The sequence below is a fragment of the Cygnus olor genome, chromosome 4, assembly GCF_009769625.2.
Source record: "Cygnus olor isolate bCygOlo1 chromosome 4, bCygOlo1.pri.v2, whole genome shotgun sequence".
In the NCBI taxonomy this organism is placed as follows: domain Eukaryota; kingdom Metazoa; phylum Chordata; class Aves; order Anseriformes; family Anatidae; genus Cygnus; species Cygnus olor.
This window is the reverse complement of record NC_049172.1, coordinates 30,246,195-30,270,397: the sequence shown is the minus strand read 5'-3', so window position 1 is coordinate 30,270,397 and position 24,203 is coordinate 30,246,195. Positions and strand designations below refer to the sequence as shown.

The following is a 24,203-nucleotide window of genomic DNA, read 5'->3' as shown; positions in this document are numbered from 1 at the left end:
CTGCTAATTGTTCTGTACCTGTAAGCATCTAACAAACAGCAAGAGAGTTTATTACGGACTGATTAATATTTTATCTTGTGAACTAGAGTGAATTTTGGAGTGAATATTGGTTTTGCACGTGTAATTCCATTTTTAAAACTCAGTATTTGGAAGGAACAAAAAGTATAGATTCTAAATACATGTGTTCATATTGCATTGCCATTACCCCATACTTCAAACTGTTGTGCCAAAATGCAGCTGCTGCGGTACACATTTTTTTTATGCTAAGCTTCTCCATCTTTTCAATGGGGTCAAAAGAAAAAGAAGAGAAAATTAAATAGTTATCTTCGAAGCACACCTTGCACTGAGCCAATATTTGACCTGAAACCTACCTTGAGGGAGTTGCTGAATCAAAATAACCTCAATTGCTTAGTATCTATTTCTTAAATGTAAAAGAAAAAAAAAATAATTATATAAGACAGTATATGCAAATAAATATAATACTATCATTTGGTATGTAGACAAATGGAGTAAGATATGTATACTCATAGCATTATTTTATGACCTGAAATCATAGAATTCATTATGCACATCCCAGATGAAAAAAGTGCTTGAGTATATGCCTAACTATAATCATGCAAATAGTTCTATAATATTTGAAAAATTCAAGACACAAGGAACCAAATACACATTAGAATATGCATTATGCAGAAGTATTTTCAGATCAGCATTTGTTGCAACTCTCCATCTTTGTTAGCAGAGACATTCTATGAAGTACAGGCAGGCTGGATTCAGAGCCTGAATGAAAGTGAATGCTGAGAGAGAGAAATGTTACATCTTTTATGTCTGTCCCACCTATAATATAGCAATCAGTGAGGTAGTATTATAACTGTTCAAAATATGATTATACCATTTATCTGGAGTCAGTTAAGTTCATTCAGATGAGTCTTTCATTCCAAGGATGCCTTTAACATGCACGAACATTTTTGGCTGAGGTTCTTGGTATTCTGTTCACTGTTGCACCAAGGTAGCATAAATCATAACTAAGTGCATTAATCAGAAGTCTTCATCACCTACAGCCCCCATCTCTGTTCTATTAAAAGAAATGACACAGAAGAAAGTGCTAAAGGACATTCTAATTATAATTAGCACACCTGACAGTGACAGTAGCATGAAGTTCACACTAGGATTTCTTGGTTCACACCACAGGCTCACATAGACAGCTGACCATCATTATAATCAACTCCCTAACAAAGGTTCTTTGTCATTTTAGTGCACAGGCAAATCCTTTGTTGGTTACAAGGTTCAGATGCTTGTGTGATATACCTGAAATTGACACCAAAAAAAAAATTATTTTTTTTTCTTCTGGATGTACAAACAAGAAGGAGAAATAAGGTTTAGAAATGTAAAAAATTTTAAGGCTTAGTGTAGATGGAGAAAGCTCCATGTCTGAAAGACACTTTTATATGACTGGTGAGGTAGAGAATCATCAGTGAAAACGAATATGAATCCTATTCAGCTAACAGCTAGCAAGATGCTAGTGGCTTTGTGTAGGTGACAAGGAAAACAGAAAACAAATCTGTTAACAACGGAGGAAATACTATGGAGAGATAAAGGTGGAACAAGGTGCAAAAATAAGAAAAGTGATGAGTTTAGATTAATGCTACCAAGTAGGCTGTTAGTAATTGAGAAAGGGATTTTGTTGTTTTAAGGGAAATTTGCACTAACTGCAGATGTTAATATGCACTGAAAATGCTGCTGTGTCCCCAGAAATGAGAGAAGACAAGACTTATTGGCAAAATGAAAGGAGGCTCACGAGTGCCAGAAACTTCTAACAGGTGGCTAGAAATTCAGAAAGAAATGGAAAGGACACATTTTTTATCTTGTCTGATTTCAGTACCTTAACTTAGTCAGAAAGAGCTCAGAGACATTAAACAGAATTTCTTGGAAGAGCAAGTGGAAGGAGCTTTACTGTTCCTGGCCAAACTTCATGTTAATTATAAGAAAAACTTTGGGGACTGAAAATCCATGAATCGTTTAGTGAAAAGGTTATGATGGAAAGAAAAAATAACATCCATTCAAGAAGAGTTTTGCAAGTCTGACTGCTCAAATCATTGAACTATTTACTTTTGTTCTCTTTGCTTTTAATGACATATTAAAACTTTATAGTGCTGTGGGATCTGTATAATTTTCATATGCTACTTCAGAGAAGTGATTTATGGGAATATCTGAAATGAAAATTACTGTGTAAATCAATGACTTTCGCCTCCTTTTCTTCTACATAAGTTAAATTATCACATAAATAGAATATACTTTGAAATCTGGCAAAACCAAGGATAGGGCTAACTTGTGGAAGAGTAGTTCAAAGTTCAAACCAGAATTCCTCCTATTCTTCTGTTATAACAAGCTTTAATAGTTTGGTGTCTGCATGCAACCTGGCCCACGTTTCAGTCAGGAACTAGAAAATCGATCTTCTTTCCTTGTGCAGCCATGTTTAGGCCTGGCTTAGTTGCCTTTTCTCATTACCAGTTTTTCCTATACTACTAAGCTGTGTCAGCTGCAAATAAAATTAATTGAACTGTCTAGTAAGAACGTACATATTGTTGCTGTACAAATAACTAACAATGGATAATTGTGGCCATAGCTTCCGTGGGTAAAGATGGCACCTTCTGGATAAAGTAGTCATCATTGCTACTCTCCAGTGAACTGTGGGGAAGAATCAACAGCACCTCAGCTAAATAACATAACAAATGTAGTTTTGATAGCTACGACTGTGCCCATCACAAATATCTGTGCTATTGTGTAGGTAGGTGTGAAAAAAATATTCTTTCAGAAGTATGTTATTTTTATTCTAATCACTTACAAAGCAACTATACTGCATTACTGGGTTTCTTCCTACACACCAGAACATTTATCTTCTATAGAATGTTGGTCTAGCAAAAAGTAAATTTTTAAGTATCTTTAAATGACATCTCTTTTTGTTTCAGGATTCTGAAACAGTCTCAACTGCTGTTTCCCTAAGCAGATGGTAGAAAGAGAGCTGGTGGGGCCACCAACCATACGCACAAGGCTTTAGGGTTCATACTTTTGCTCTCTGATCCCAGCGGCTGCTGTGCAAAATGCATTTTTCTCCTGTCCAACCTCTAGAAAGGTCATGAAAGGTTTTAAGGAGTGGAAGTTTGCCTTAAATCCCTGTGAATGAGCTACCTGCAGTCGTGATAGCAACAACCACAATTTTGTTAAGAACCCACGTCAGTACTCCCGATTCAGACTCTGTAGATGAGTAATGTTACAAGAACAAGGACTGCTTGAGAAGGCACTTACGTTACTACCTAAAATGTTAGGTGACACCAGTAGCTATCTACCACAGACAAAATCAATCACTTTTCAAAGCAACAACCTTCCTTAAGATAGCAGTTAAAGAAAATTTAGCAATGGTCATCAAAATCAATGTAATAATTTTGGATTTAACAATTCTAAGACAAAAAATAAATAAATAAATAAAAAGGGGCAGTGCAATTAGCAGATGCTCAGCATTCCTGGCTCCAAATCTTTCATTTTAATTCATCTCTACTACCAGAAGTTATTCTGTTTAAAATAAATTCTGATATCAGGCATTGTGCATGAGACGGCTGTTAGAGATCTAAAAGCGGAAGACAGTCACTAAATCAAATACATGAACATTGTCAGTGACTTAAAGCAGCAATTGTCCAAACATTACAACAGGAGATACTCAAATAAACTGTATTGCAGGGAATGCCGGAGCCATGTTGAAGGAAATACTCATCAGGAAAGAGTTTTCTTCAGTCTTTTTCCTGTCTAAGAATTCCCAAAGTAATTATTCATCTCCAGTGGCTTAGCTTACATGTCAATGGAAAAGCACCTTGGTTTAAAAAGGACTTGCATTTTAATGCTGTAATTTTGCATTCAAATCTTAAATGTGTTTAGCATTTCACGTCCTGTTTCATTCTTTCCCTGTGGTCTGAGATAACTTCATTACTTACATATCGAGCATATCTTGCTATTATTTAACATACACTTTTAAAACTAAGCAGAAGAATGCTTTATTTATTTTAGATCTCTGTAATACTAAAAATATGTAAATATCTCTCAGTGTAGGTGCCTCTTTCTAGACATTGTCCTCACAGTCCAGACTAAAGAAATGCTGTTAGCTTAATGACAGACTGTTACTCAAAACTATAATAAAAAGAAGAAACAGAAGCTTTAATTTGACTTAACCCAACTATTTAAAAAAATTAGAAATGGAAAAAGAATAGGATTATCTGTGAAATTCATGTAAATGTTTGTTGTTTTTTCAAAGGAAATTTTTACTCTAATTTCCTAAACTAAATTCCTCTGAATATTTTTAATCAATATGAGATAGATATGTACCTCAGCTTTCACATTAAGATTAATTTGCTAACATTTTTAAAGTGATTGGTAGCTAGCATTAGATGCTGAATTTTTTTACACTTACCAGTTAATATTTTATTTGAGGCTCAGTACAATTTTTCATAAACAACATTTCCAGTGTTTTTGTTGCAATGACATGCTCAGACATGTGGTATTCTGTATTTATGAAACAACTAAATATTCTGTCATTCTCTATTAAAAATATAGCACAAATGCATGGAAAATTTTTAAAAGCAGTCAAATGATAAAATCTCAAAACAGTCTTAAAGTGTCTTTTTTTTAACTCACTTTCTTCAGGGTGAACTTTGTCATGTAGTCCAGTTGAAGCTACTACCACTCTACTCTCCAGCTGGTTAACACACACGGCCTTGAATCACAGCCCTCAAGACAGAATCACGGTGAGTTGATTTTTGATCAGAAAGAACTTCTACTGTATACATGGAGGCAAGAAAAGAGCATATTAATTAAGAAGATTCTGTAGAAAACAAAGATGTAAGTAATAGTAAAAGAAAAAAGAAATGCCAGCAATGTCTATTTCTTTAAACGGTAACAGAATTATAGAAATAATCTAAGAATAAGGAACATGAGGAACTATTTACAAATATTGTTGCACATTACAATATACTTGCTATCCTTCTGCTGCATTAATACAATAAAAATGTTGTTTCCTGAGTTCAAAAAACTGGTCTCCAAAGTTCCTTAAGATAATGATTTTTATGAAACCTGAAAGTTAAACTGAACAGAAATTCCTTAACTCCTTATAATATTGTAAGGTTATAATTCCAGAAAGACAGCAAAACAAAATCAAGGCTTATTTCAAATCTCTGCCAGAACCAGAGTATATTTAGCTATTAAAGCCTTAGTACATCAAGTCTGGAAAAGTGATGAATGAATCAATAAATACTGATTGCCCATCTCTGTCAGTTCTGACTGGCCAGCATACCTAAAGAGAGACAACATAGTGATTTTTCTTGATAGCTTTTCTTCAATTTTAGAATCAATTGACTGAGAAAAATGTCTGCCCAGGAGAGTGCTGGTCTTTTTAAAGAGTTCAAAACAAATCTATTTTCCAGTTCTGCAGTTTTGTAGTATTGCCCATCTATGTGCTAGGTAGAATTTTATGCTGCCAAATCTGATTGCGGGATCAAAGTCATAATTGTTTAACTTTCTTCGCAGGAAAAGCACTGCACAAGATGTAATCTTTATCCTACCATCCTTTGTACTTAAAATCTCCAGAATCTCCAGAGAATTTACTGCAGCTCTTGAGGCTAAAAATTTCCTTCATTAAGTCACAGTGGCTCGTAGCCTTTTTCACCTGCAGACCCCAATAGTGTCTTAAGTAGCACCTAATACTGTTGCCATGGCATGTTCTAATGGGAAGCGATTGCGACTGGTGTGAGAGTCAGTCCTCCCTTCCCCCTACCTTTTCTTACTCGTACTATATGCTGGGGGACACAACAAAGAGCTGAACAGAGAATAAAACACCTGCACCTGATCAAAGTGGCATTTGAACAGGTGATGGTAGAGACTACGTGGATACTGTGTGAAAAGTGTCATGTGGGGGGATGTGTTGCACTGCAGAAGACACCCACAGAGGGACTTCTGTTCAGGAGTCTCAGCTGCTTCTCTTCCCAAGTAGCCACTGGGGAGAGTTTTCCTTTTTCTTTTCTTTTTTCCTTTGTGTTTGGTTGGTTGTTTTTTTAAACAAACAAACCAAAAAAAAATCACCATTAAAGTATGTGTATAATCAGCTATGAACCCCTCCAGTAAACCTTTCTGCACATAAGTCTAAGAAATAAATTAGAACACAGTGCAATCACTCTCTAAAAATCCATCTTGACATGCCTTAGGGCTATTCGGTAAAACTACAAGATAATACTTTTCACTGGCAAGTGAGAGCTTGATGTTGAACTAAATTTTTATATTCAGGTGTACTCTGAGGATAGTAGTTTTCCTCTGCGAGTTATATGACATACATCTGTTAGTTTAACCATCATTTTTGACTTGTAATGTAGCTGCTGTGAGTGACAGCTACAAAAAACATGAAAAGTGCCTACACAACATGAAAACATGATTGCCTACAATCCCATATACCACCTAAAGCTGCAGATGTCAGGGTAACCAAGCATGTGTTTCACTTACTTTTTACTGCCACTTTCTCTCTGAGTATAAAAATCAAAGTAATATTTGAAATACAAACAATCCGGGGAACAACATTAAATAAAAATCACATGCTTCTTTTATCAAGGTTTAGAGACTTAATTGAACTATATAAACTCGAATATTATTTATTATTGTTTTTTAATATACTGACTGCAGGCTTTCTCATTGAGGGGATGAAAGCACACAGATACAATTAGAAAAAGATTCAGCTGGAAGCAGATAAGTTATATGCCCCCAGCACCCTATTATTCTTAACAAGAAAATATAGAGGAAAGCATTGCTATTCTTACATTCTTTTATTACTTACTGTTAAAATAACTGTGCCCATCTAAATACTCTAACACTCAAATTTGAATGTTATACTCGTGTATGTATATTTAGAAAAGAAATTTAAAAATAACTCAGTTGATTTTTTTCAAGCAATATACTTGATTTAAAAGTAGTTATGAACAAGACCTTGTATCATTTCCAACCCAAGGAGACGATAGTGCACCATACTTGCTAAGCAGGAATTCTTTATACAGGAACATACAGCTGATGTGTGAGAAAGGAGACCATTGGTGGAGAGAAGCAAAAAGGAAGAAACATTGTCATAGGAATGCCAAGGTGGTTCTTTTGATCAAGTAGATTAACTCAAGCCATATTCAAAGCAGTCTGGCAGACTCAATGTGAGCTGTTAGCAATGGTATTTGGTGAGTATGAGTAGAAATGTAAACACAGTTAAATTTTACTTTACTCTTCAGCAGTCTCTGGCACTTTATAATGGATGTTTAGTGCTTCTGGGAATGCATATATAGAAGCTAAGTCTAAGTAACCACTTACAGCTCTGCATAGGCAGTTGAGGAGTACAAGAAACTTTGAATAATCTTTGTATTGGATACACAGGGACATGAGGTTCCTATTATAAACATTAGGTCCCTAAAGCTGGAATATGTGAATTGCCTTTCTTGATTTCATTAATTTGCATTATTTTTGCCAGGAGCTATTGAGATGTCCACACAAATAAACAGTCTTCTCGCTATTATTTTACTAGTGTATAGGGATGTTAGGATGTAGTAAGTGATAAGACCTCGGGGAATAACATAAAGCTTCATCAGGGGAGGTTCAGGCTGGATACTAGGAAAAGGTTCTTCACTGAGAGGGTGGTTGGGCAGTGGAACAGCCTCTCCAGGGAAGCAGTCATGGCACTGAGCCTGACGGAGTTCAAAAAACTTTTGGACAACACTCAGACCATATGGTAAATGTCTTCTGTATGACTTTGGCATGCTGCATCTTTCAGTGTCTGTGTTCTCATAGTAAGGAAGCCTGGGAAACCGGCATCCAATATAATAACACGGGCTTAATGTCTCAGAGTGGCAAAGGATACAAGAGATGCAGCTGTCCATGCCACACAGGGAGATTTTGAATGATCAGCTACTATGTCACATGTCATTTTGTTGATTTTGAAATATGGTGAAACACATTGTACTAATATTCCTCAGAGTTTTAAAGTGCCTATTGAGTGTATTATCTATGCTCCTACAGAGAGGGAACTGCTAATCTCTGTGGGACATATTGTACCTGGTTAATTTATAGACCACATTGAAGAGGGGCTTATGTCTTTGCAGAATAAAATAACAATTTAAATGTAACTCTCTGCTTGTTAGTCTAGAAACATGGAATCACATTTAATTGGCTTGCATTGACTGTTTGGAAGTGCTTATTAGTTTAATACAATGTTTTGACAAAGTAGTAGATTTCTGCTTCCTTTCAAGTAAATGGAAAGAGAGGTTACTACTAACACAGAATTCAACTTTTCCATTTACCAATATATGTATGTACAAAAAGTGCATTTATAAACTCTGAAATTTGCTCTTTTTTCTCTATAAACAAATTGGAATGTGAAAAAAGAAAATGTGACCAAAAAAATGCATTACTTGTTTCTTCTTTATAAAGTGCTTGATCTATCTGTGTTCCCAGGAAACTCCAATGATTTTGAACAGAGCTAACAGTAGTGCACCAAGAGAATGAGGGAATGGGAGTCTGCAATACCCCTTATACTCATTAAGCATTTATAAAAGGTTATGTGCAGCACTGTAGGTAAATGAAATAGTTCCTCTATCTGTATAAAAGTTTTTCAAACCTGTTGCTATTATTAGTGTGGTGTTCAAGTAGATTGCCTTGCCATCTTAATAAGCAACTAAGTATTCTGCAAATAGCACCTGCCAAAGTGGGGAGGAAAAAAAAAAAAGGCAAAAAACCATAAAACCACTGAACTAAGTACCACTTGATTGGTTGGACTTCCTTCAGTGTCATTCTCAAGAACCTCTTCAGAAGAGGAAAGAGAAAACTGGTCTGAACATTGCCACTAATTCATCTTTGGAAAAGTTGCAATACTCAGGAGTTCTGCTGGAAAAAAAAAAAAAAAAAAAAAAAAACAAGGTCTGGTGACTGTTTCCAAGGAAAGGAACCACTTCCTTGAAGTCATGAGCTCTAACTTTGCAAGTACTCTATTGTATAATCCCTTCATCATAGTGTCATATCACAACCTTTTTGCTTAGGTCTTTAGGTATATACAAGAGTACTGTTACTTCAGTGGTTAATAGGGATTGTCAGAGCTCTCACCATAGTAAGTTCTGCAAACTTTCTGTAGCAGTACTGACTTGTGTCGTTTGTTCTATTTTTACATCAGCTTTGCCTGCTGGCTCCAAATAAATTACACATTCACACCTGAAAATGCCCCCATCTTTTTCTGTCTCTTCTTCACACTTTTAATTGACATCTCTTTTGAACTATTGAGTAACAATATCCACTAAGCTGTTATGTGGACTGTACTAAATTTTCACTCATTACACTATGAAACTTTTAGTTTCATGTGTTTCACGTACTGGGATGGACCTTTGCTGGAAAGGACTTTTCATGCTAAAAAAAATAGAGTTCATTGAAGTAGGACTGTTGTGTTTTCTTTCTTTGAAATAAAGGAAGAGAGGTTTTCCAAATTCTCTTTGGAAGTATCTGTGGATGAATGTGATTCTGCATTATAGTATATATACAGCTATATAGCAAACTATATAGCGTGCTTGACAAATGTTAAATGACATTTCAGGATTTTATAAACCTGTTATAATCCAAATAAATTGCCATCTCTTGGCTGGAAAATAGTCAAACTAATTGGCTAATAAGTAATAATTGTATATTCTCTAGTCTGAGATGTAATCTAGGGCTCCTTCATCGTAGCATGAAAACATGGTCCCAAAAGAAAACTGTACTAATGCCATTGTTAATCTTGTGGATAAATGAGAAGAATTTCATAGAATTTCATTCATTTTCTGGTTATTTCATAGTCAATAACTAGAGGGAAGAGGGAATAGAGTGTGTAAAATCCTACAAGAATTTCCCCCATTTGAGCCCAAATTTTAAGTGTGTTGACTAAAGCATGGCTTATATAGTGCTTCCTGTGGTAATTTATCCCCCTGATTAATTATTCTCATTATTAAAAAGCCACACATTATTTCCAATTTGTGCTTGTCTGGCTCTCAGCTCTTTACTGCTGCTTCATATTATGTCTTTCTGTTACATTAAACAGTCCATTAGTACCCAGCAAAAGTAGCTGCATGAAAGTGTTTATATACCATAATCAAGTTACCTTTTGATCTCTATTTTGATAAACAACAGAGAATGAGTCACTAAAGATCTTTAATTACTTTTTAGTGTTTTCTCAGCATAATTTCCTGGTTTATAATTCCCTTTTCCACAGATTTTAATTTAAACAAATGATCAGGAAAGTAGGTCAAGTATTCATGGGCTGGCCTGTCTCCGAAGATAACCATTAACCTCTCTAATCAACTTAGCCAGAAGTTCAAGGCACTTTAAAGTGAAGATTATTGGGCCAGGACAGCAGGAAGGTATCTGACTTATTTATATATATTCCAAACTGTTATTTACCTTCTTGACTGGAGATTTTGACATTTTTGTTTGCTCTTATGTTTGGCACCTGATAACCTTTAACTTCTGAGTGAAAACATCCAGAAAAAGAGCATTAAGCACTTTAAATGCAATTACATACCAGACAGCCTTCACAATACATTTAACACTAAGCACAGTCCCAACCCTATCCTTTGTTTTTCAATTATGTGTCCAAAAATTTCTTTTTCCCATCAACGTCCCTTCTTTGTTGCACCTCTTTTAGTCCCTTTCCTTATTCCAGTTTTGGGCCTCAAGCCTGATATATACCTTTGTACTCATCTTCTGCAATCTGATTTCATTTCCATTTCCAGTACAGTCTCTTCTTGTATTAGAGGGCAACAAAAAATACTGATTAAACCCAGCTGATTTTTTTATTACTCTGCCTTTCTTCTCCCTACAATAGCATAGTTTACACTTTTATTCTAAATACTTCATCTGTAAGTAAGGAGTTGCCAGATTTCTTCAGCTTCTTTTTTCTTTTTTTTTCTTTTTAAACAGTATTCCAGAAAAGAGTTCACCTACACAACCTCTGATTTATGATGTCTGCTTTTTTGAAGCCTGCTATTTTTATTTTGTACTGCACCAGCTTTTCAAGCCAAAGCTTCCCTGCAGCTGTATTTTCTCCAAACATGTCAAAAGTTTCAGACCATTTCTGTTACGGTTAAATTACATACAGATGCTATAAGAAAGCAATAACAGTCTGGCACATGCAATAAACATGCAGGGAACAATGACTGCCTAAAGGTGGTAGCTTCTTTGTCAAAGTATTTCATGTTATTTTTTTGTTTCATCCCATGGGGAATAAACGGGAGAGGAACACTTGCCCCAGAGGAGAATCTGCATGTCATTGCAGCAGAGTTGAAATACATGCAAAATGTGCATGCAGTCACATGGCTAAAATTACATGAACTGAACTAAATGGGAATCTTATGCCAAAAGAAACACAAAATTCATTCAAAGCAACACAAAAATTCATTTTAAAATTTTAAAGAGTAGTCTGTCCCATCTAATGACTTTTCATGATTGATGCCTGAAGAAAACTTCTTAAAAAAAAAACTTCTCTATTAGGTTATTTTAGTAAAAATTACTCAACTTCTGTCTTGTTTGATGATGAGATGTCTTAGAACAAATTTCATCTGTAGCACCTAACAATGAAAAGGGTTCCAAAGAAATAGAATGAGCAGATATATCATGCAGTATCTTTCACCTGTCATTCATTTAAGCAGATTTTGAAAACTTGAGAATAACTGCTAGAAATCTACTGAATTTCTTTTCCATGATCGCTGCCTCATACACACACACACAACCCCAACGGTTTCCTAGACTTTGCAACAGTTACAAAGAAGAATTCCAAAAATCATAGTATCATAGAATGGTTTGGGTTGGAAGGGATCTTAAGGATCATCTAATTCCAAGCCCCTGCCATGGGCAGGGACGCCTCCCACCAGACCAGGTTGCCCAAGGCCCCATCCAGCTTGGCCTTGAACACCTCCAGCGATGGGGCATCCACAGCTTCTCTGGGCAGCCTGTGCCAGGGCCTCGCCAACCTCTGAATACAGAATTTCTTCCTTGTATCTAATCTAAACCTACCCTCTTTTAGTTTAATGCCGTTACCCCTTGTCCTATGCCTACACTCCCTGACCAAGAGTCCCCCCTCCAGCTTTCCTGTGGGCCCCCTTTAGGCACTGTAAGGTCTCCCCAGAGCCTTCTCTTCTCCAGGCTGAACAACCCCAACTCCTTCAGCCTGTCTTCGTAGGAGGCGTGCTCCAGCACTCTAATCATCCTTGTGGCCATCCAATGGACCATACTTCTTTTGTTGGGGACCCCAGAGCTGACCACAGTACTTCAGGTGGGGTCTCATGAGAGTAGAGTAGAGGGGGACAATCACCTTCCTTGCCTTGCTGGCCACTCTCCTTTTGATGCAGCCCAGGACACGGTTGGCTTTCTGGGCTGCAAGCCCACATTGCTGGCTCATGTTGAGCTTCTCATCAACCAACACCCCAAGGTCCTTTTCCTCCTTCCCTTATTCCATGTTTGACAATTCAGTCTTTCAGCCATATGTAATAATTTTGATGCTGTAATACTTTATCATTTCCTGAGGGAAGCTTCAGTGAAAATACTCTAATTTCCCAATCCAAATGTATATTTTCCTTCAAGTTGCTTCAGTAACAGGAAATTATTTGTAAAGGCATATAATTAGGGGACAGGGAACTATTTCCAAAATTAAAGACAAAAAGAAATGACCCATGTGAACTAGACAGTAACATGGGACTGAATGGTATCCAACACCACTGCATTTCTACCACAAAATTCTGTGGGTTTGGCCGTTTTCTTTCAAAGTAATAAACTTCATGTGAGTGCAGGATGAATTAGCTTAAGCCAAGTAACATCCCCAGCTTCAAGACAGAGGTGTTATTATTAACAGCACAGATAAAGCTGCAACAATTTGTAGTTTATATAGGGCCATTTCCAAATGCTGTCTGCATTCCTAGAATCAGATAAAGGATTAGATTATCAGTGCAACACTTGCAGACATCTATGAAAAGAATTGTTCCATCTGTGCTGGAAAACAGAATCATTAATTCCTACTGGTCAGCTGCTCAAGACGGGGAGAAGAAATTCATTAATGAGTCATCCAAATTTTTACTACTTTCATATATTTTGTGTTGCCTGGTCCATGAAAGAGGTTTTTTGAGTCAGTTATTAAGACCACTGGGAAAGGAAACCAAAGAATTAAAAACTAAATGCAGGTTAAAATACAGGGAAAAAAATAGTGAGCTTTTGTTCAGGACTTGAAAAAACTATTATGTATTTCACATTCTGAAAATTAACTTCATCATTTCATCATTTCTTTCTAGTTTTCCATCCTCTTATGTTCTAAAGAGGTAGAACAGTAGAAGGATTTTATAGTAAAGGTCAGCTAGGAATAAACTGATCATCACACAAGAACAACCACTTAAAACTCTTCCCTCAGAAATCTGTCTTTTGGCAGGTGAAAAGGTGTTATTCTCTCCTTTTGGTTTTTTATGCTGTACTGAATTATGACTGTTGTATTTGTAACTGCAGGACAGTATGAAGCATGTTCTGCAGCCTTCTTACCCAAGGAAGAGAAGAATGGTGATAATCTGGAGCTGTGCTCATGCTTCCTACCTCCTGACTGGGCCCCAACCTGAGGTGGAGCTAACTGACCAGGACACATGAAACTGCTGGACATGACATGAGAAATTGCTGGCTGTGAGAGGTGACATTGTAAGCAGCTGCTGAATGTCACAGATAGCCCCCTGAGGGATGGCTGGACTTCGTGGGAGGGGACGATCAGGCATCCTGACCTCACCATGCCAGAGTCTGTGCCAGGCACCTTCCCAACTACTTCCTAAGGTAAAGAACTTTCTTCTACCCGCTTCAGAGGTGCTGGTCTCAATGGGTGCCCAACACCTCCAGTACTGCAGGATTCACAAGGCAACGAGATTTGAGTTTAACTCAATCATACCTTGGGGTAATACACTATGCTAACTAGCAAGTGGCTGGAGAAAGGGATAAAAACATGCGCTTTTCCTTGAGTAGTTTCATGAAGAAACATATCATTTCAAGTGAGATTTGGGGTAGTAAGTGTTGCTCATGCCAGCCCTCAGGCAAGACAGTCTACAGGGCACTACCTTCTCCTCAGCATGTCCCCATCAGGACATCCCTGCCACGGGTTGCCATTTTTACATGCCTTCATCTCCCCATATATTTCACAAGGCTGTGAATGCCTAAAGATTGCAGTGGCAAAACAATAGCGCACTGTAATTCTTCAGTTGTTGTAGGGATGTGACATTAGCTGTCACAAAATATTTTCATGAGATTGGTACAATGCAGGCAGTAATCTATGTGGCAGCCAAAGGTGCTGCTGTAAATTGTATGGACCCACGTAAGCTCCGTAAGTCAGCATAAGTGTTGTTAGTGCTGAGTCTTTGAGAAGACACACCGAATCAGTGATTCCAAACAAAGGGTAACTGTTATATGTTGCAGCTATTAAAACCTGGCTATCTGATTTTAAAATCAGGTCTATGTTTGTATGGCTTCCCACCACATTTGTAGATCACAGATTACAAATGCTTGTTTTAAAAGTTGCAAATTTGCTTTGTGTTCTGGAAGGGTGTCAGCAGCTGTGCTAAATGTAGATGGTCCTTACACTGAATGCCTTCTGCTCAGGGTTTTGGATTTATACTCAATATTATTAGAATTCAATTATTTACACTAAAACTATTTCAGCACACAATTATTGATTCATCTTTTATAATTAAAACTAAAAAAAAAAAAAAGAAGACTTTATATATTGATAGAGAAATACAGCTCTGGAGGAAGCCAACACTACGACCAAAGCATTGAAGTGGTGCCTGAATCAGGCATGCATAGATCAGAAATGCAGTAATTGTTTCTTAGAACTCTGTCCACATGTTCCTGTTTATTTGTTTTAACATTTGGGACAATTACAAAGTCAAAAAAGAATAATGACTGTTAATCTGTATTTCCTCAGAGCTCTGAAGATAAAAGCAAATGGGTAGAAGTGTAAGTAATCAAAAAATGTACATTCAGTCCTCTGAGATCAAAACCTATAGAGAAGTACCACATCTTTTAAACACTCAATAAGGGCTAAAACTAAAAATAGTGTTAAATTATCAAAATCACATAGTTTCTATACAAGTAAAAATCATTGCTGCATTGCTGCTTCCTAGTTACGGGAGACACTGTTTGTTATTTTTTAAGTTAAAGTACCTGAAAGTTGTATTTCACTTTACTTCAAGAGGATCCAGAAACTAGGCATTCATCTGCTTGAGCCTTCTGAAGACTTAATTTCAGAGCATACCTCTGCACCAAAATAGTCAGCCTCCATACAAAGCATAATGATTGACCCTGCTGTTTCCTTTAACATAAGTGTGGGTCAGAACCAACCAGTTTTGATCGTGTTGCCTCTTTTCATGTTGTAGCCCAGCGCTTAAAGCTTTTGAGCAGGATGTAGAAGATTTGGTTCAATTCTCTCATGTCATAGAGGAGCATACAAGGGATCAAGGGGAAGAGAATGAACTATTTCTCTTACTGAAGCTACATTTCTGAACCAAAAATAATCCCAGACTGAGACAGAAAGAGAGCACAAGATGCAGCATGCCACTGCAAGGCTAGTGGTTCAAGCACTTGTCTAGTGTTTTTTTCTTCGTATCCCTACCATAAAGATTTTTTCTAGAATTAACATAGAAATCAGCCTTGGATAAAATGAAAAAAAAAAAAAAAAAAAGCCTTAAATGAAGTCTTTAAAGATATCATACTATTCTTTAGGATTATAATTTATATTCTTAATGGTATTAGAAAATATAGTTACAATAAAATATCACCGATGGAAAAAAAATATATTAGTCATCCAGACGGTTGGGGAAGATAGCAAATATTTTAATTTGAATTGTTGATTTTGTAAAGCCATCACTCAGTCTTGCAAAACTAGCAATTTCCACTATATTTAAAAATAAAATATGAAAATAAATAAGAAAAAAGTCAGAGCTCATAACTTCCTATGGTATAGTATATATACCTATAGGTATACCTTGAAAATGTGTTCTCTACCTGTATCATGCACAGTGCTTTTGAACTGTATGATTAAATTGAAATCAATTCCTCATGTTGGCTCAAGCTGCTCATAGAAATATTGATTTTTTCATGCACAATTTAGTTGGAGGAAAGAAAGAAAAGCTCACCTGAAATAACTAACTAACTAACTAAATAAATAAATAAATAGATAAATCTCTTCTAATGTAAACTCCTTCACCACAGGCTATCAGCATGACAGATGTTCCAAAAACCTACATCTTTCCTAGCTCTGTCAAGCAATTTTCATTTTATGCTTCTCAAAAACTGCAGTATTAGATAGAGATAAATGTTGTACGTTCTTAGCTGATTGAATCAAATGTGTACATGCTAAAGAACAAATCGAAATACCAGCCCAAACAAGAATTTCAAAGCCCCAGTGATTTTAGGTCCTGAGTATTTATTAACAGTAAGAGAATTTTATTTTACTGGTCACCTGTAATTATATGGTGATAACATTGGGATTTCTGAATTTCACAGCTCCCCTCTGCTCTTTCTGTTCTGTTTTCTGTAGGCTGTTGCAAAAAAAATCAAAATTAGAATTGTAAATTAAGCTATTACATAAAAGCCACTGGATTAGAAATCATACCTGCTTTACAACAGGTTGGTTCATTTTACAGTTTTATTTTCTTCACAATAGTGCAGTGGCAAACTGTGGTATGGATATTCCTACAGATAATTCATCATTTCAGCAGCTCCTACTTTAACATGAGCTCCACATACATCCGTGGATGAGATAACCTTGACTCTCCTCTGATCTATGTTTGCATAGGGTTATATATACACAGACAGCATTTTTTTAAGAGAAAACAAATTATAGAAACCTTCCTGTTTTGGTTCTCCCTGTTGCTTGAGAGAAATAATATGCATAATCATAAATTCAGTAGTAGATGGTTATTAACTTAAGCTGAATCTAGACAGATATATAAACTAGTGACAATATTTAAGTCAGCTGGTGGAAGTTGGACAGGGTTTTTGCCAGTGGCCCTTAAAGGCAGTGCCTTCCTCATCCATGCATTTACATGTGAACCCACAACTTTCCCTGCATGATGTCTGCCTTGCTGGGATTGACCATTCTGCTACCACGCAGATATTTCTCTCCAACTTTGAAGCTGGCTTTGATAATTCTCTAGCACAAAGTTTCTCATAGCTGAGTTATTGAAGTCTTTGCTTTTCCTCCTCAAAGCTTTATAAGCTGCATGTTCTTAGAGCTCATTCTCTCAAAGTATGACATAACTGTCCACAATTTTATTTTTGATACTATCTCATGTTAAAATATGTAATTACATTGCTAGTGAACATTTTATGAATTTCACATCTTCCAAAATTGTATATTCAGCTATTTTTATTTGGGAAGTTTGCCTTTGCAACTAGAAGCTTTAGTGTTTAAAAAATGAAAAATAGAAAAAGCGTAATCCCCCGAATACGACAGAGATAACTGGAAAAAGAGTCACCCTGAAAAGCTGGACATTGTATACAATTCGTATGAGATTCCCAAATGGTATAGTAATTTACCAAAGACATTGACATCACGACTGTAAAAACACACAATCATAGAACTACTGTTACAATCTTTAATTAATCAAAAGACTAGAAATGCTGATTAGTCAAAAATATCATTGACAAAGCTTGTATGTTTGGTTATTTTGAAAGAAATGTATCCTACATTCCAGCAACAGCTTTGAGGCAAGCATGCTGGTGAGCTACCGTTTTGTTCAGTCAAAACAGCCAACTAGAGCTGATATCTGGAGAAAAACAGGGGAAATGAGGGAGGCAGCGAGGAAGTTTGCTCAGACTGAGCACCTTCCTCCACCCCAGCTAAGGAAGGTAGCTGGACATAGTCACCAAACCCTCTGGCAGCACAGGGTGCCTTTTGCAGAAGAAAGGAAAGCATTTCAGTAAGCTCAGAGCTAGCTAGATATACTGCTTGTACACCACCATCTACAGCCAAGCTAGTGACCCATTTTCAAACAGAAAAGGAGCTGTAAAGGAAAGTAATAATCCCTGAGTCCTTCCTCCCCTTCTCTCTGCCTTTTTCCTACAGAAACTGAAACTCATAGTCCATGTTCCCCTCTGCATTTACAGCGCTGGACCTAGTGAAGGAGTTAGGATCGCATCACAGCTGGGAGGTGGCCTCCCTTATAGGGCCTTGGGAAAGCAAGAGGTACAAGAAGGGTCCTGTTTGTTGGGAGAACAGATTAACTGACTCATTACTGACTTTTTCCTCTAAATTTCTTCCTCTGTTATCTCAAACTAATCTTGCTCCGCCCTGTCTTTCTTCTGCACTGTTAGAGACAAATTCTGGACAATTGCTTTAGCTTCAAATTATGTTGGCAGAACTGGTATCTGCCTCTTTCTGTTTTGAGACACTTGGTGGATATACGTATGTATCAAAAAATAAATAAATAAAAATTTAATCTTTACTATATCCCCTTCAGGAGAGAGCCAGCAGAGGAAGGTCTCTGCCTCCAGAAGCAAATGCCAGTAATCCCAGCTCAGCTGTGACTGTGCTGATAAGAAGGTCCGGAGAAGGAAGTGAGAAGTTACGAGATGTTACTGCAAAGGTCCCTGTATAGTTAGTCTGGACCATTAGGTCAGCTGTCCCACACTCTTCAGGTTTTGCGAGGTAAATCCTATTAAATCTCTGCAATTGTGCAATAGGGAACAGTAACCTTTATGAAAAAAATAACACATTCCAACAATACTGATTGAGTCACAAGTGTATGAGATCGATAAATGTACTGAGTACAGCTTACAATTTGGGAAGAGTTGCTGTAGATGAGGTCTTTTCTTATCCTTCTGTGCTTACGCTACTTAAATGTTCAGGTACTTTTTCTAAGAGTTGCTTTACTCTGAACTTGGGGAGTTTGGAAGTGTTAAATAAGGAGTATATCCTCCAAAGGTAACAGTTACCATGTAAAATATAGATGTCTTATTCTCACTCACACTGTCTGCAAAGCATACTGATGGAGCTTTGAAAGCAATGCAAATTAATTATAATTAAGCCAATTAAGTTCATTTGCACAGTTAAATCTTTGGGACTGTAGGATTGACATATATAATGAAGAATTTACATTTTAAGTGCTATGTTCTGAAGCCTTATCTGTATATTAATTACTCACTTTGCTATAATACAAAACCTAAAGTTTGTCCATCAAATAGCTGAAAAAGCAAAAGGTTTACTTTCTGGGGCATCATTTCTGTATGTGAACTGTATTTTCATGACAGTGGATGGCAACATGGGCCCAACTTTGCTTTCAGTGATCATTCTGCACTTCGAGTGTTTCACTCAGGCAGCAAAACAGCTGACAACAGCTGACAGTATTTTCATCTGAAGATTTCCTTTGCTTAATGAGCAGCTCTTAGGGTTATAAAATCACCATTGACGTAACTATTGTGGGTCCTTGTTTAGATACACAACATAATGCATCCTTGAAACTACTCTTAATTAAACCAAGGAAAATTCCCACATTAGGAAAGAGCAAAAATAACTCTAAGTAGGGCTGTAGTACTTAGATCTGCATTGTAACAGGTAGACTTTATATACATCTATCTGCTCCGTGCCCCATAGACTAAAACTTAGAGGTACCGTTCCTTCCTTCTGTACTGGTGAATCTGCCTGAAGCTTGTCAACTGTAACATTCAACATGTTACGGTCAGAATTTGAGGAAAAATTATTAGTTAACTTCCTGAAAGGCTGTAAAGAAATTCTAATTTATTTCCGTGGGGGCCGATGATTTACAGGTTGTTTTGTTGTGTTGTTTGTTCGTTTTTTAATGGTGATCCTCACAATAGTGATGCTTACAGGTATGATTTGTTTACTTGTATGAAATTCCTTCTACGTAATACCTAATGTGAACTGTAGAAAAAAAGACTATGAAGTACTAGAACTACACCAACAATGCTTATCTAATAGTGCTTCATAATTACAAACATTTTATTCTAAACCCTGTATACTTAATTTGATTTCTAATGCTTTTTAACAGAAACATGAGGCGACTCTTCTCAGTAAAATAAAAGCCATAATTATTTGGATTTAGTGAAACAGTTCATTAATGACTTCTGATAGTTGGTGGCACTGGTGAAACAACGTTAGTTGAATGTTTGTTTTTTTTTCCCCCCACAAATAGGTTTCAACAGTTTTAAAACTGCAGTTTTAGACCAATGCCAGGTAGCTGTGAAGACAGAAAATCAAACAGCTAGCATATGTATATGCTCAATTAGCTAATATAAATCATATAAATATTATTATAAATATAATTAATATTTTAATGTGATATCTCTTTTTTTTCTATAGGGAATAATAAGACTATTGTTTTCTTGAAAACAAAATTCTAAAACACCAACATTTTATAGCTTTTTATGTTTTAGGCAGGAGGAAAGTCCTTATTGCCCTTCAAATGCACACACACACAAAAAAAAAAAGTTTTCAAGTAAGGTAAGCCTAAACTATTTTTCAAAAACTAATAATGTCTACTTCATGTTTTGTTATAATGATGAGCTTCCATCTCCTGCTTTTTCTGCTCTGTATTCCAAGTGCACTTGTTTTTCTCTCTAACTGTATCTTCTTGGTTGGAATATAATTGCACTGAGAGAATGGGCATCTCTTTTTTTATGGTTCTCTCCTAAAGGCTGGGAACTTTTGCTGTTTTATGTATTCTTATTATGAATGTATAAGAAATGTAGAATATGAAAGATCTCAGTGGATTTTCCATACAGTAAGTGTTTGCAACAAAATTAACTTTAATGAGTATCCTTGCTAAAGGCCCTTGAAAAAGAGGAAGGCATTAGCTGGAAGTGACAATCCCCATTGGAGGCAGAGCATCAGAAAATATATGTGGGTGGTATGTGTTGCATTTTGGTGCTTTTCTGCTTACTCTGAGGTAGAAAATCTTGACTTTTTTTTTTTTTTTAGCAGTGGGTCAGACTTTTTTTAAGAAACAGCTCACTTATTTCATTGTATTATCAGGTTAAAATATTCCAAAACCATACAAATTCCAATCTTAAATGGAGGTGACTAAATCAGAAGCAGAAGGCCACAAAGGAAGCTGTAATAGAAAAATATAGAAAAATAGAAAAAAAATATAGAAAAATAGAAAAAACATTCTCTGGAACTTTTCTCTAGAGCATCTGTTCTGTCTCATCCTGCAGTAAAGAGGTAGAACTTTTATTTTATTTTTCCAATTATTTTTATTGAAAGTGTATTTCTGCTGTTCTTCATGTTCCTGGTTCAGTTTCTTCCTCTTACTTTCCCACCTTGAAAGTCCTTTTTAGAGTAGCAATTTAGATGTCAACCCTTGAATGGTTGTTTCTATTTGACGCGGTCCAAAACTAATCCCCACCTTATAAAGAAAATATTTCATAGGTCCCTAATCCATTTAATCCATTTTTATCCCTATGCTGCCTAATATTAGTGTTGGTACAGTGGATGCCAACAGAATTTCGGGGTCTTCCATAGACAAGAACCTTTTACCCGTTCTACATTCTGTCTTCCTTTATATTGGAAACCAAAAGACTGATAGCTCATAAAACCTATTTTGCAGACAACTTTGCCATAGCAACAATGTGGTCTTTGCTTTTTACTATGATAAAGATTTTTTCCGATTCTCTAAACCTGCCATTTCATATATGTGTCCATGCATGGATGTTTCCATAGTCTGAGATGCTTTCTTCCTAAGTACCTGAGGTAGCTGCTGGCATGTTACCAGTGCTGCCTGACCTGTGCCATCCTGGCAAGCTGTTGAAACCATCAAGATTTAAAAAAAAAAAAAAATCTCTTTGAGGGCAGATGAAATTTAGCTCCACCCCTTGAGTTCACCTCAATGCACTGACTCTGTTTGAAATATATCTTATTGTGCTGATGAGTGTTAGCCTTCACATCATTAAAAGAGATTTATAACCCTGTGTGAGTATATATGTGATCAAGTTTAGATAATACTTGCATGATCTACTGGAAACAGGGCCAGAGAGGAATGTCTCAATGTACTTAAATAAGAAGAATCTGAAAAATCTTAGTCCCACGCAGTATATGTTTCTGAACATCCCTCTTTGCTCCCTCAGATTGTTTCCTTTAGCAATAGTCATGAAGAGTGGTTAATGTGTAAAAATACTGACATGCTGTTATTGGAAATAAATTACTTTGTGCATTTTTTGTATTTCAGTGAGGGGCCGGATGGTTAGAAAGGGACTGTTTATAAATTTCACTTCCCCTTACTTGAGAAACCACCAGCTTTTATCTAAACTGTACAAAATGTTTAGCTTCAAACAGATTTGCCTAAATAAAATCGTACTTCTTGAGCCTCTTGAAGTATTGCAACTTTAAAAAAAAAAAAAAAAAAAGGGACTATTGATGACAATTCTCTGGATCTGGTTGTGTTTTGTACAGCAGCAGCTTTCCCTAGGGTGGACCTGTGTCCATGCACACAGCCCAGCCCTTGCCTGCCACCAGACAGAGCAGACCACGGCATGTAAAGAAGAGCCTGAGGAGCTGGGGTGCCCCCTGAAACTTTCTCCCAGATCTCTGCTGCGGGGTTTGTGTCTGTGTGCCAGGGAGGGGGGAGAGAAGGAGACCTAGTGCAAAGGAGAGCAAGCAAGGAAGCCAGGAGAGAGAAGGGAGCTTGCTTCATGCACTGCTGAAGACTGTCAGAGGCAGAGCGCACCAGCAGCTCACTGGCTGGGGTGCAATTTAAGGGACGCCGTTTATTGACTTTATTCATTAAATTGCTGAGGGACAGATATGACATCTGACTACTGCTTCTATATATTCTTGCTTATTGGAACAAAGGGTAAGTACACCTGGCTTTTTTTCTTTGAACATTGCACAGAATATAGCTAATAAACTTTAGTAGTAGCTTTTTTAAACTATAATATCCCCGTGTTATTTTACAGTTGCTCATGGCGATTATTCTTTGATAAAATCTAAGTGTAATGCAGTCTCTCAAGGTTACTAGCTGCATGTAAGGATCAAATATTTTTGTATTTGTTGCTTTGAGAATTGCCATTAATAGTTATGAGCTGAAATTCAAAAATAAGAAACAGTTTAAACTGCATAAATACTTGGTGTAAATATTTAATGAAGGTACCTATAGAACCAACTCATTTCAGATGCCTTGAAATCTACATTTTAGACTTCATCCAGCAGTTTGTAGTGATACTGTGCAATGCTACTAGAATTGGTAGTTCTTGCAAAGTAGATTGTGTTCAGGTAGCAGGATTTTTTTACCATCTGATTTGGTGTGATAAGCAGTGTAGTATGCAGGAAGTAGACCAAATAAAATTTCAGTTTTCTTTCAGATGCAGACCACTTCAGTATGGTGGGAGTTTCACCTGACCTTGTGTTTGCTTTAATAGTGTTTTCCTCATTCCAACTGAGTATCCCCTTTGTAGGTGCTGCTTTATACTTGGGTAAGGCTGATCCTGTGCAGCTGCTGATACAGATCTACATGTTGGATTTTTGATGGTTATCATTCCCTTTAGTTGTCATTTGTATACTTAAATTTGCTTGTTGTTGCACTACTTAGATACTTAAGTAATGGTTTAGTAAATTTGTAACTGAAATTAACAAATTTGTTGATTTTTTCCAAGGGGTTGCTAACAATGTAAGGTTGAATTCTGCCACCTTCTTTTGTATTGAACAATGACTGACTCTCTGTTGCTTTTAAATTAAACCCGTTTCTGTTTACCTGTACATACTATGCCATGTAACATAAGATTTATAAGGGACATTGCCCTCATTATGAGTGGGAAATAGAGCCCCACTTGCAGTTATATTGATGGTTGCAAGGCTCAGTTAAATTTGTGGGAAAATTCTAAGCAGTTCTATTATGTTTTGGAAGAATACATAATATGCTAGCTGCAAGCATGAAAAAAAAAAAACAGTGATATGAATGTATTTGGAATTAAGCAGGCAATGATAATGAGATCTTAACAAGCCTGTAAGCAAAGTATGGCTTCATATGCAGCTGTGCTATCCATGAGCAGTAATCCAAAATTTCAAGGTAGCACTTCAAGGTATGCAGAATAAAAGCTAAAGAATTTCAAACAAATTAAGCCTTTCACATTACTGTTTCTTTAACAAAACAGGA

General features: G+C 36.5%; 1 protein-coding gene and 2 long non-coding RNA genes across 4 annotated transcripts in view; all 3 read left to right on the top strand.

Moving 5' to 3' along the window:
* LOC121069985 overlaps positions 1-7,126 on the top strand; it is a 40,235-nt gene extending 33,109 nt beyond the window's left edge. The window contains exons 3-4 of the long non-coding RNA XR_005819802.1: positions 4,690-4,790; positions 7,080-7,126. This is a non-coding gene — a long non-coding RNA (uncharacterized LOC121069985). The remainder of the gene's footprint in view (positions 1-4,689; positions 4,791-7,079) is intronic.
* A 3,172-nt stretch (positions 7,127-10,298) lies between these two features.
* On the top strand, positions 10,299-18,739 carry LOC121069655. The gene is made up of 3 exons (XR_005819542.1): positions 10,299-10,439; positions 13,567-13,878; positions 18,558-18,739. It is a non-coding gene; the product is annotated as an uncharacterized LOC121069655 (long non-coding RNA).
* A 2,021-nt stretch (positions 18,740-20,760) lies between these two features.
* The window catches only part of RXFP1 (relaxin family peptide receptor 1), a 55,631-nt gene continuing 52,188 nt past the window's right edge, over positions 20,761-24,203 (top strand). The window contains exons 1-2 of one of the 2 annotated variants that reach the window (XM_040555183.1): positions 20,761-21,277; positions 22,505-22,904. In XM_040555183.1, the coding sequence (XP_040411117.1) occupies positions 22,856-22,904 (49 nt within the window). In that variant the 5' untranslated portion in view covers positions 20,761-21,277; positions 22,505-22,855. The remainder of the gene's footprint in view (positions 21,278-22,504; positions 22,905-24,203) is intronic. The other variant, XM_040555182.1, reaches the window with a different exon arrangement.